The 13,597-nt window shown below is 52.2% G+C and overlaps 1 protein-coding gene across 3 annotated transcripts in view; it reads left to right on the top strand.

Moving 5' to 3' along the window:
* Nucleotides 1-13,597, top strand: part of MMP16 (matrix metallopeptidase 16) — a 174,597-nt gene that overhangs the window by 158,475 nt on the left and 2,525 nt on the right. For all 3 annotated transcript variants that reach the window (XM_080646748.1, XM_080646747.1, XM_080646749.1), the window contains 2 exons: nt 6,393-6,543; nt 9,352-9,467. In XM_080646748.1, coding sequence (XP_080502874.1) covers nt 6,393-6,543; nt 9,352-9,467 — 267 coding nt within the window. The remainder of the gene's footprint in view (nt 1-6,392; nt 6,544-9,351; nt 9,468-13,597) is intronic.

Below are 13,597 nucleotides of genomic sequence, written 5' to 3'. Positions count from 1 at the left end.
AATACATCCCACAGGACAGAGCTACTCCTTTATGAGCAATCTCCTAGTTTATTGTAAACTATCCTATATAATAAAGAGGTGATATACAAATTGACTGTCACACCCTCGCACAAGATGGCCACCCCCATGAGGTCACAAGATGGCCACCACTAGGTGGCTGGCAGAGAAGGGCAGATGCGGGGGGAGGAAACAGGCCTACAGGAGAGGGCAGTTGGGGGTGACCAGGCCAGCATGGAGGGAGGGCAGTTGTGGGGGACCAGGCCTGCAGGGGAGGGCAGTTAGGGGCGACCGGGTTTCTTCATGAAGTAAGGGGTTTGGGTTTCTTTTTAAAAGATTTTTTGGGTCGCTTGCTGTTTTATGCAATGAAATCTATTTCACTTCTCAGACTTTGCTTGATTTAGTCAGTTTATGTTAAACTAGAGGCCTGATGCATGAAGATATGTGCAAGAATGGGCCTTTCTTCCTCTGGCTGCTGGCAGTGCCTTCACTCTGGCCAGAGCCGCCTTTCTGCTCTGGCCCAGAGCCGCCTTTCCACCTTTCCACGCTGCCCAGAGGCCTGGAGCGGCTGGGGGTGGTGCGGAACGCCTGCGTTGTCGCCATGGTGATGATGCAAGCGCCCTGCCCCGATCCCAGCCACTCAGCACCTGTGTATGCAAATTAATCCACCATCTTTGTTGGGTTAATTTGAATACTCACTCCTGATTGGCTGCTGGGCATTGCAAAGGTACGGTTAATTAGCATGTTACTCTTTTATTAGGTAGACTAGAGGCCCAGTGCACGAAATTTGTGCACTGGGGGGTTGTCCCTCAGCCCAGCCTACACCCTCTCCAATCTGGGTCCCCTCGGGGGATGACTGACTGCTGGTTTAGGCCCAATCTTATCGGGCCTAAACCGGCAGTCGGACATCCCTCTCACAATCCGGGACTGTTGGCTCCCAACCGCTCGCCTGCCTGCCAGCCTGACCACCCCCTAACCACTCCCCTGCCAGCCTGATCAACGCCTAACTGCTCCCCTGCCGGCCTGGCCCCCCCAACTGCCCTCCCCTGCAGGCCTTGTTGCCTCTAACTGCCCTCCCCTGCCCGCTGGTCACCCCTAACTGCCCTCCCCTGCTGGCCTGGTCGCCCCCAACTGCCCTCCACTGCAGGCCTAGGCCTCCCCCAACCACCATGCCTCCCCTGCAGTCCTGGTCGCCCCCACCTGCCTTCCCCTGCAGGCCTGTTCCCCCCCGCAACTGCCCTCCACTGCCAGCCATCTTGTGGTGGCCATCTTGCGACCACATGGGGGTGGGCATCTTGTGTGAGGGTGTGACGGTCAATTTGCATATTACCTCTTTATTATATGGGATAGTTTACAATAAACTAGGAGATCGCTCATAAAGGATTCACTCCCTCCTGTGGGATATATTCTTTGCTGTTGACCTGAGTGGCAGATGTTGCTTGTGCAGCGGCTCAGGGCCTTCATGCAAGGGTGAGCTCAGAGGACTGGCCTGCTGTCCCCAGCACTTGCTCTGCTCAGAACAATAATGTCAGGTCTGTGGGGCTGGGAAGAGCCTGGCTGAGCTGCCGCGGGCTGTGCTCAGCGTGGGCTGAGCGAACCCCAGGAGCCAGGTCCAAACCGACGGGACTGCTGTGTCACCAGGACCCAGAGGACAGAAATGAGCTAAAACAGGCCAAGAAAAGGGTTCTGAACAGCAGCAGCAGCAGCAGCAGCTATCCAGTACCCTCAGGGTCAGCGTGTGTAGTGAGGATGGGGAAATGAAACCTGGCCTTTGGGGACACTGGGGTTAAGTGAGGCTGAACTTCAGGCAAAGGCAAGAGTCCTTACAATTTATTCTGTCTTCGTGGACTCTCCCTTAAGGAATGAGGGATGGTCTGGCCTCGGCCGAGAGGACGTGGGGATGGGCCTCGGCCATGAGGACACACAGGGTCGGCCTCGGCTGTAAGGACACGGAACTGCAGTCAGATGCGGATTCACACGCTGACTGGCCCTGTGAAGTGGCCGAGTTACTTGCTCCCTATGCCTCAGTTTCTCCATTGGGAACATGGTTGGCATTCTTCTCCAGGGATCAGTTGGAACATCAGCTGGGTGCCCAGAAGCTCTGCCCTCCTGGCGTCCAGGATGCTGTGTCCAGGATGGGGAGGCCCTCCCCCACTCTTCTTTGTCTCCTGAGCAGCAGGAGCAGGAGGAGCGTTACTCAGCCTGATTCATCGCTGGCGGCCGGCAGTGTCCCTGACCCTGTGCCAGCTCTCATGTCCTGTCCCCTTGATAAGCACTTTTTAAACTCCATTTGACCATTTTTTTATGTAGGAATAAGCATGTAATTTAAAAATTGCTTAGTGTCTGGCCCCTCTGCCGGTCCTTCAACTGCACTAGAGTGAGCACCGTGAGTATTTCTTTCATTGTGTCCGCAGCTCCTTCAGTGACAGGCTGTACTAGGCTCTTAGTGGACTGATTCCAGATGGATGAGTGGATGGATGGATGGATGATGGATGGATGGATAGATAGATGACTGGGTGGGTGGGTGGGTGGATGGATGGATGGATGGATGGATGATGGATGGATGGTGGATGGATGGATAGATAGATAGATGACTGGGTGGGTGGGTGGGTGGATGGATGGATGGATAGATGATGGGTGGATGGTGGATGGATGGATGGATGGATAGATGACTGGGTGGGTGGGTGGGTGGATGGATGGATGGATGGATGATGGGTGGATGGTGGATGGATGGATAGATGGATGAGTGGATGGGTGGATGGATGGGTGGGTGGGTGGATGGATGGTGGATGGATCTCACTAAAGAATTACTGGAGTACATAATCTGTAATGTCCTCTCCAGCCCCAAACAGTAAGCAAGGCTGTTTGTATTATTTATAACTTTTCTGTCTTTAATCAGACCTGGCATTTTCCTCTACTTTCTGCCCAGTACAGTGTCACTAGGAGCAGCTTGTTCCACTTGCTCCTGACTATGGCAGCTCCTATGAATTCAGGAAATGCCTCCGCCAGCCAAGGAGGCAATATTTTCCTAGAGAACCAGACTGTTCAGTGGCAAGGTGGTACAATCCACCTCTCCTGTGTTTAAAAAAGGAAAATAGTTGCATATGAATCTCATATACTCAAAACCTAAATAATAGAAATAAAGTCACTGCAACTTTGTGGTGTGAAAACCTTTCTTCCTCAAGATGCAGAAGGAACTGTCTAACTGTATGTCCTTAGTAAAGACTGGAGAGTTAAATCTGTAACTCGTAATCATCACTGAGTTGTTTTCTTGAGTTCTGTGCCACAAATATGCAGGCAAGGTGTTGATTTTCATAATTTTGTGTATATAGCTGCTGGGATCTCATCTTGCCACCTGACAAATGCTTGCTGGTGATTTTCTGTCTTGCTTTGTTTTTAAAATAGAATATAAGTGCATTTTTAAAAAATCCTCTCGGTTTGCTCCTAACAGGGAAAAAAAAGGGAATTGATATCTTCTGTAGTGGAAGTCTGATTGTTTCCCGCGGTACAGATGGAGAACACCCACAGTCCAAGGAAGTATTTGCAACACATTAAGAAAAAAAAAATGGGTTTTGTACTATAACTAGAGGCCTGGTGCATGAAATTTGTGCACGGGTGTGTGTGTGTGTGTGTGTGTGTGTGTGTGTGTGTGTCCCTCAGCCCAGCCTGCACCCTCTCCAATTTGGGACATCCCTCTCACAACCCGGGACTGCTGGCTCCCAACCGCTCGCCTGCCTGCCTGCCTGATTGCCCCTAACTGCTTCTGCCTGCCAGCCTGATCACCCCTAACCAGTCCCCTGCCAGCCTGATCGACGCCTAACTGCTCCCCTGCTAGCCTGATTGCCCCTAACTGCCCTCCCATGCTGGCCTGATCCCCCCTAACTGCCCTACCCTGCTTGCCTGGTCACCACTAACTGCCCTCCCCTGCCAGACTGGTTGCCCCCAACTGCCCTCCCTAGCAGGCCTGGTTGCCCCGAACTGCCTTCCCCTGCAGGCCTGGTCACCCCCAGCTGTCTTCCCCTGCAGGCCTGGTTGGCCCCAACTGCCCTCCACTGCTTGCCCGGTCACCCCTAACTGCCCTCCCTTGCCAGTCTGGTCGCCCTTAACTGCCCTGCCCTGCAGGCCTGGTCCCCCCCAACTGCTCTCCCCTGCAGGCCTGTTCACCCCCAACTGCCCTCCCATGCTGACCCAATCACCCCTATCTTCCCTCCCTTGCCAGCCTGATCACCCCTAACTGCTCTCCCCTGCTGGCTTGGTTGCCCCAACTGCCCTCGCTTGCAGGCCTGGTCGCCCCCAATTGCCATCGCCTGTAGGCCTGGTCCCCCCCAATTGCCCTCCCCTGCAGGACTTGTCCCTCCCAACTGCTCTCCCCTGCTGGCCTGATCACCCACAACTGCCCTCCCCTGCAGGCCTGGTCCCTCCCAACTGCTCTCACCTGCAGGCCTGGTTTCCCCTAACTGCCCTCTCCTGCAGGCCTGGTCGCCCCTAACTGCCCTCCCCTGATGGCCTGTTCCCCTCAACAGCCCTCCCCTGCCAGCCATCTTGTGGCAGCCATCTTTGACCACATGGAGGTGGCCATCTTGTGTGTGGGAGTGATGGTCAATTTGCATATTACCTCTTTATTAGATAGGATTATATAGGATAAGAATTTCCTGACAGAACTGTCACCGTCTTCTTTCTCACACCCTGGCATCTCCTGCGATGCCTGGACAGCAGGCCGATGGAGCTTCTGTGTGCTTTTCTCATGCTCTCGCCCCAAGGGACCTCATGCTCCCTGGTGGCAGCTGTGATGAGAAACATGTGGAGGTTCCTCAGAAAATTAAAATAGAGCTGCCTTACACCCCGCTGTTCACTTCTGGGTATTTATCCGAAGACTGTGAAACACTAATGTGAAAAGACATATGCACCCCCAATATTCATTGCAGCATTATTTACAGCTGGAGGCCTGATGCACAAAATTCATGCACAGGTTTTGGCCCCAGCCCCTGCCCACCTCCATGGCCGGGGGCCTCTGCCGCCTCTGCCGCAGCCCCCGCCCGCTTCAGCTTTGTCCAGAAGGAAGGACGCCCGGGCTAATTAGCATATTACACTTTTATTATAGATAGCCAAGGTATACATACAAGCAAACTAAGTGTCCAATGATTGATAAATGGATAAATAAATGCTACTCAACCATAGAAAAAGAATGAAATCTTACCATTTGCAGCAATACTGATGGTCCTAGAGGGCATTATACTCAGTGAAATAAGTCAGAGAGAGAAAAACACTGTATTATTCCACATATGTGTGCAACCTACATTGCAAAACAGAGAAAAAGTAATAGATACAGAGCACAGGCTGGTGGCTGCCAGAGTGGAGGAGGGTTGGGAGTTGGCTACTTGGTGCAGAGGGTCAAGGCGTCCAAACCGCCAGTGACAAGCCAGTGTGTCCTGGGTGCCGGCAGCACGTGACTGATTACCGGCTCTGCTGCACATTTGGAAGGTGCGCCGACAGCAGGTGTAAGAGTGCTCATCACAAGAAAGAGAAAGTTGTAATATAACTAGACTTATTGTGGGGTCATTTCCCAGTTTATACAAATGTGCAATCATTACACTGTACACCTGACACTAATATAAAGTTCCATGTCAAATAGACCTCAGTACAAAAACGGGATGAGGTGGCTTCCCTGGGAGGCGCTGGTGATCAGGCAGCGGGTGTTAGCAGAGTGCAGGGAAGGCAACGGTGAGTCACGGGAGCGGAGCCGCAGTGGGAGTGGGGCAGCCTCCAGGGTAGGGCCTGCAGACTGTGCTGTCTGTAGATCATTCCAAAGCAGCAATAGACGGACTGCCGTTTGCCTTCTCTGTAGTACTTTGCATGCTCCGCAATTCTAAACAAAGGTCAGTCACTGTTCTCCTCCCCTCAGGAACCCCTCACATGGAGGGAGGGGGACCTCTAGACAAGGAGGATAAGGTTGTAAGACTGCGGGATTATGGATGCTGATCATGAAGGGAAGGTGTTGGCCTCAAGGAAGTGTTTTCTCAGAGAAGCGCGTGTAATGGGCTCAGTGTCTGAGGGCGGCAGGATACGGGAAATGTAGCCTTGGACTGAGCAGGGCCTCGGGTCCCTAGACAGAGCATCTGTGATCCTTGGTTCGGAACGGTGGCATGGTGGCAAGTTGTAGGTCTTTCTTTGTTTCTTAGATTAGTCCACCATGCCGATTGGGTTCTTAAATAGTTACTCACTATATCCACCTTCAAAAATAACAGGGATATTTCAGAAGTAATGTCATGGTTCCAGATGTGAGCACCACGAAGCTGCCTGTGGATTTCACGGGCCCATTTGAGTGCATTGCCAGCGGGGTGCTCTGACTTCGGACCTGAATCAGCGTGCTGTGCATTTGCGCTTACTTCCCACAGGTAACAAGTACTGGGTGTTCAAGGACACGGCGCTGCAGCCTGGCTACCCTCACGACCTGGTCACTCTCGGGAGCGGGATCCCCCCTCACGGCATTGACTCAGCCATTTGGTGGGAGGACGTTGGGAAAACCTATTTCTTCAAGGGGAACAGGTCAGTACACACTCGCCGAGGGAGGCGCTCAGTGGTTAGCGAGGCCGGCGTCTCTAGCCTACGGCAGGCATGTCCTGTGGGTGAAAGAGCTGGTGTGAGGAGATCAGTTATTGAAATCTGGAATCGAAATGTTTTTAACATATTTTACAATAACAGTCTACCAAAGGAGACTTCTTTATGAACTTAAATGTGTGGCATGCCTCTGTTTCTCTTCTGTGGCCTCACAGGCTGGAAGCTGTGGAGGCCGAGCGACCTTGTCTCCCCTGGCAGTGCGTTTTCTTATCATTTTACTTCCCTTGGTTCAAAAGTTCTTTCTAGCAAAAGCTTTCTTCCTTATGGTGTATATTTACAATACTGACAAGTTTTAACATGTTACATATTTTTATATATTTCTGAGGGAAATATTGAGAACTTGAGAATGTATTTGTCTTATTTCTACCTCCCAGTGGCATCTTTCTGCGTAAAAACTGGCCGGAGGTACAGGCTCGAGATCCTGGACATGTAATCATGTTGCAAACTGGGATCTCGTGACAGCTCCTAACCACAGAGAGAGGGGCTGATAGGGAGGCTCTTCAAGCAGCTCCGCCAGCTGAGAGGGAGGCCTCGCCCCTCTGTCCCACGTGCAGCGGGAACTCATCCACAGGTCCCTGCTTGCCCAGTCCGTCCTGAGCTACACTTGGACCCTCGGACACATGCTGACCCTCATAGCATTCAGCTCTAGGATGCTGTGTCCCTAGCTCACCGCTCAGCATCTCCTCACCACTATGTCCAAGGCTCAATGGGCATACCTCACGCTAAGCTTAACCTTGGAGAAACTCAAGATGTTTCCAAAGAAAGCAGTAAAAATATAGGTCCAGTTTGTTTCTATTGTTGTGGATTATACTAGCATCAAACAGAAAAGCACATTCATTTTTTCTTGTGGTGAGAACCTGGGACACACCTGTCACCTGCGGGACACGCGCCTGCCCTGTCCTGGGGGCCCTTCCTGGAGCCACCTTTCCTCTGGCCCTTCTGAAGGGCCAAGGTGCCCCCTCACCTGCGGGAGGCTGGTAGGAATCATAGCAGAACCCTGCCCCAAGAGCCCCAGCCCGTGGACACAGGACCCCCCACCACCATCCTGGCCCAAGAAATATCCAGAAAAGACCAGAAAATAATTTTTTCATGGTTGTAGCCAAAACAGTTAGTTCCAAGTTCATGCACGAAGTGTGTGATTTCCCAAACCTGTTGGTCAAACACTAGCTTTAACCGATGGTCAGAGGTGTTTAGAAATGGTTGTCAGGTGAATTTGGGGAACATTGCATGTAGGGGAAAGGGAGGACTTTACAACCGGACAGAACTGGCTGCAACCTGCCTGTTGGTCATCCTCCCAGCACCCTCCTCTCACACAGGAACAGTGGATCCATCTGAGGGGTGTGCTGTGATCACCACGTCATGCCTAGAACATTCCGCCTGCCCTGAAATAGGCGAGTTTACTGTTGATCCTTAGAACATCCCAGACATCAGCTTGTGAGGCTGAGAACATAGGGGTCGAGGGCTCAGCCCGCCCCTCTGATACCACAGTTCTGTGAGGCGCTGGGTGTCGGAAAGTCCTGATTTTGCCTCTCTCTGTTTTTCTGTCCTTCCACCGTGATGACGTGCAGAACTGCTCTCTGATGTGCACCAGGCCCTGAACTCAGACACCCAGGGCCAGACTCAGGGTCTCAGCCCCTCCCCCAGAGCCCCGCCCGATGGCACTGCAGGGCCCTGCTCTCCCTCCAGATGGCCAGGCCCCAAATCCCTGAGCTGCCCTCACCTTCCCTCACACCCGCATTCCATCCACCAGTTAGTCCGGGGCTGCAAGAAACCATACTCCGACCCTTCAGTTACCAACAGCCCCCGGCTTACAGCTGGCCACGGGGACGCGTGAAGGCCTCACCGTGCGCGGCGGCGGCGGCGGCTCCAGCTGTGAGGCCCGCAGCAGCGGGTCCTTGTGAACAGGAAGCCCAGCTGGCAGCCCCTCTGCTATCCTGCGGCTCCGCCTCCCTGCATGGCACGTGCTTGGCTGGGGCGGGAGGGTCTGTCTGATCGCGGGTGCTGGCCACACGCCAACCTCAGCCCCCTCTGCTACCTGCATCCTGGCCGCTGGGCACTGGGCACCAGGCTTGTTCCTGCCACGGAACTTTCCGCAGCTTCCGATGCCACCTGGAATGCCTTCCCCCAAAGCAACCCCTGCCACTGCTCACTTCTCCCCTGCTCAGGCGTCAGCCGGTCACAGAGCCTGTCTGTCCAGGCACGGGGAGGGGCTGACCCGTGCTCCTGGATAACGTCCTCTGCTTTAGCGCCTCACTAGCTCCTTGCACCTGCCGCATCCCACGAGCCCCTCCCGCCCCTCACACGTGAGGCGGAGAACAGCTGTCCCTCTCTCCACTGTGTCTCCAGCACCTACAATACCGCCAGGCACGCAGCAGGCGCTCAGCTATTGCTGAAGGAATAAGTGGATCAAGATTCTGCTTGAGATTATTTCCCCAAAAAATGTTCTGCTGCCTAAGGAAGATTTTTAAAAATGCATAGGTTGATGCTACCCTTTTGAATTGTAAATGTAATTTTTATTAACTAGCATGCTGACTAAATACACAATAACATACCCAGTTTTACAGACACAGGGGAGGAAACAGAACTCGTGCTTTGGTCTCGCTGGCTTCCAGGGATTAAGTCAGCTCTGAAATCGCTGCAGGGTCCGGGGGGCCGGCAGCGAGGGGTGGCTGTCCACTGCCACTGCGCACACCACCTTCTCCCCAACGCGTGCGTGTTGTTTCTCGTCGTTTGTAGGTATTGGAGGTACAGTGAAGAAATGAAAACCATGGACCCCGGCTACCCCAAGCCCATCACCGTCTGGAAGGGCATCCCCGACTCTCCGCAGGGAGCCTTCGTGCACAAGGAGAACGGTAGGCACCAGCAGCAGGCCCCTCGCGGGTGCATTCTAGCCATCGCTGGCGTGGTCGCTAGGAAGTGCCCTGCAGGCTGCATCGCATCACCATGTGTGTGGACAACCCTTCCTCGAGTTATGGTTCACGTTCTGCTCCAGATGTTTTTTTAACCTTAACTTATTTCAGTTTATACAAGAAAAAGGAAAGTTCTTTTTTAAAAAGGGGGTGTGGATACCTTTTTCTATTAAAGTCCATGTGAAGATAATAACGTACCCGTTGGCAGGAGCTGGTCATGGAGAAGGTATGTGTAAGTGGCTGAAGCACAGGGCACGTTGAGGATGTTATTTCCACGCGTGTCATTAGCTGAGATCCTCAGCAGACCAGGGGGCCGCTCAGACGCCAGGTCTGATCGATTACCAATGCGCAGCGGCCAGAGTGGCCCCGTCCCCTGAGCTCCCTCAGGGTTTGAGATTCAGCCGGGTCCTGAGGGAAGCCGGCCAGGCGACGGGCAGTCCACGCCCCCTGATGCACATGTCACGCTGAGCACCTCTCTCCTCACCCAGGGACACTAACTAGGACTAAACGACAACAATAATAATTCAAAATAAAGTCCAACACAGTGTCCCAGAACAAGGGAAGTGAAAGAAATAGCACCCCAAAGTAGCAGAAAGAAACACTCATCACATGATTTACCATAGGAAATAGGAGGGAATGGTTCCCTGTGGGTCCAAAATACCAGGAAAAGTCTGTGCTCTCCCACAAGAACAAATGTCCATCGCCTGCAAGAACAAAGCTGCCTTCCCACCTAAGCTAAACTTCATACGGAGAAAAACCGTCCCCTTATATTCAGGGATTAATTTTTCCACTCAGCAAAGAATAACTGTAAAATACTGACAGACACAGGCATGTTGGGAAAATCACTGCTTACAAATGAGCAAAAACTGCAGGTGCACCCTCAGCACATCTGTGTCTCCTGGACCGTCCCTGATCCGCCCCCGTGGCATCGCTCAACAGCTCGCTTTTCATCTTTAGGTAAACCCTCCTGGAATACCCTCTTTTGATGCCTGATCCTTGCACGCAATGTCCATGCCCATGTCACCTCTGCAAGGCGGTCCCCCAGTGACCTATCCATAGATGTGAGCTGCTGAAATCAATGTCAGCCCTGCCGTCACCCTAGAGCTGCTCTCCGGGAGGGGAGGGAGCTCTGAACCCTGGTTCTGTAAGCGGCAATATCCGAATCGGGGAGCTCTCAGTCTCATCTCCCCATAGCCGACGCCGTTTTCATTCTCTACTCAGTCTCATGCTGTGGCTTCTCACCTTAAACGTTGCTTCCATTGTGTTTGTATGAAAGAGCAGCTCAGATGATGCAGTCAACATGTTTGCATTTATACTCGGACCCAAAGCGCCTCCCTGTAAGTCAGCCCATGTGGGTGGCACTCGCCCCGCCCTCCCCACTCCGCTCCCTCCCATGTAGCCTTTCTCACTTGGAATTCTCTCCTAACAATTATGTTTAAAGCCCTTAAAATTCAGCTATATATTTTTGAAGGCTGTTTTTTGCATTAAAGTGGACTATGCCATCCTGTCATACATCCTGATATTAATTCTGCACCTTGACCAATGAAATAGGACGGCTTGATGCCACTTGCTGAGTGCCTGCTTCCATACATCGATGGTGCTGTATGGATTCATTTTCTCTCGTTAACTGTCCAACACAAACACCTCTTTCCCTCATTTGTGGTGCGCATAAGTGAGGAAAGCATCGAAGCTGGTTGAAATGACTTGTCACGATCATAAAAGCGGTGAGACGAAACCGGAACATCCAGCCTCAAGAAGGTGCTCGGATCACGGTCCCCAGAGAAGAGGAAAGGTTAACCCTCTTTCCCTCCATCGCAGCCTCAGCGATGCGGCCGGGCGTGGGGCCCGGTGCTCGCTGTGTCGCCCTGAACACGCCAGGCTGTCGGGAACGTGGCCTCCTGAGCCATCACCCCTGTTTCACCTGTAACCATCTTATGTAACAGTTTCTCATTTTCCTCTTCGCTCTCAGCCCCCGAAAGAACTGCAACAATCCAAATGGCACTTGACTCATGCAGAGCGGAGTGGAAAGGAAGGACACTCGCCGTTACGCAGGGCTTAAGCAACAGCGAGTTTTTCTTCACTTTCCGTTGTTTTAATTACAGTTAACATTCAGTGATGTGCCTTACGCAGTGACCCCTGGGTAAGTCTGTGCCCAGCGCCGCTCATGGTTCGTGCAGCAGTGCTGACTGATGGTGGCTGCACTCTCCATCCCGGGAGACTTCGCGCATAGAAAACTGGAGTAAGGACTGTGTTTACCCGCTTCAAGTTATTCCCTCGCTGACTGCTGCAAAGCCCCACTTCCTGGCCATTCCATGCTCTCTCCTTAGACAGTGCGGGTGTGTGTGTTTTTTATTCCTCGCCTGAGAACATGTTTTTATTGATTTTAGAGAGAATGGAAGGGAAAGGGAGAGAGAGAAACTCCCATGTGAGAGAAGCACCGATGGCTGCCTCTGTACAGGCCTGGCCGGGGGTGGAGCCCGCTGCCTGGCTGTGCTCCCTGACGGGAGGGGGGGCCCACAGACTTTTGGGGTGCAGAGTGACACTCCAACACACTGCACCAGCCTGGCCAAGGCTCTCGGAAATGCGCTGCTAAGGTTACTGCAAGATGCTGCTTTTAACAGTGCTGCGTTCATGTGGTCAATGGCAGCCACTTCTAGCCTGCGAATTTCCCAAACGTGACAATTTACGTTAAAATTCTTCTGAAGTAGCTACTCTTAGTAAGTAAGCAGATTACCTCAAATCCACCCTCTAAAGGAAAAATGAGTACATAACATTTTCTCAACCAACTGACATTTCACAAACGGAAAAGCTCCTGAATTATTGACTGAGGTGAGTTTGAGGTGTGACAGATTTCTGTTACGAAGACTTTGGGCTGCTTCTCAAGTACATTTTTCCCTCTAACTGCTACTGACTGGACTTCTTATCTCTAACACATGTCTTCAGTAAACTACAATTCGGCTTCTGTGTTTGGAGGGTGTTACGTAAAATTGGCCTGCAGATCGGATAAACATGAAAATGGAAACTTCTGAATTTCCATAGGATACCCAGTAGCTCCTAGTAATTGGAAGCTGTTGGCTTCCAGTTTATCAGAAGCCCGTGTGGAGGGTCCGTGGAATTCTAGACCAAGGCCGTCATTCAAGCACCATCGTCCTGCGTCCGGTCCTCGCAGGCTGCCCCGGTCCTGCATCCACGCTTGCTGAGTGGTTGCATTGGGGTCATAGCGTCATCAAAGAGCAGCTCCCGCAGACACATCTGAATTGACACACGTGCTTTCACTGGCAAGTTGTCCTGATGGAGAAACTCCCCGTCGCCACGGAGGCAGCAGCATGCTCTCTGGCATCGGCATTGAACAGAGCGACGTCCTCAGCGGAGGGCCCGGAGCAGCGGTCCGCCGGGCCTGACTCTTCTGAGCAATGTCCAGAGCGTTCGGTCCGTTTATCAGTTTCAGGGTGCTGTCTGTCACGGCCTGTGCTGTTTAGCCGAGGCGTATTTGTTCAGAGACAGGCGCTTCGCCAAGGACCCCGGTCTTAGAAAAAGCATTCCTGTTCAGGACTTGGGAGGCCTGAATTTTATCTCTGAGCCTCAATATCTTTGCCTGGAAAGTACAGGCAATTAGTTCCACTTGACCAATTAGTTATAAGGTGTCATTTTCTAGTTTTTTAGCACAGACTTCTTCTTCCATAGTAAGTGCTCAATAACAGAAGAAAAGGAAACCCCATTAATGAGCATTAAGTCTAAAGTAGGGGTACTGTTCAAAACACACAGCTCCCCAAGTATCGTGTTTAAGTAATTATGACATTAAAACATTTCTCCTGGCCTCTTGAATTTATCTCAAAGCGAGAATTAAATGCAGCCCTGGCGGTGTGGCTCAGCTGGTTGGGCATCATCCCATACGCGGAGAAGTTGCTGGTTGGATTCCCCATCTGGGCTCATGCCCAGGTTTCAGGCTCATCCCCAGTAGGGGACCGTGCAGGAGGCAGCTGATGGATGTTACTCTCTCACAAACTCTCTCTCAGATGTTTCTCTGTTTTTCCTTCCTCTCCCTTAAAAAAAAAAAAAAAAAAAAAAAAAGT

Source organism: Plecotus auritus, assembly GCF_963455305.1.
Source record: "Plecotus auritus genome assembly, chromosome: 11".
NCBI lineage: Eukaryota > Metazoa > Chordata > Mammalia > Chiroptera > Vespertilionidae > Plecotus > Plecotus auritus.
The sequence above is the reverse complement of the archived record's forward strand: the minus strand, read 5'-3'. Positions and strand labels throughout refer to the sequence as shown.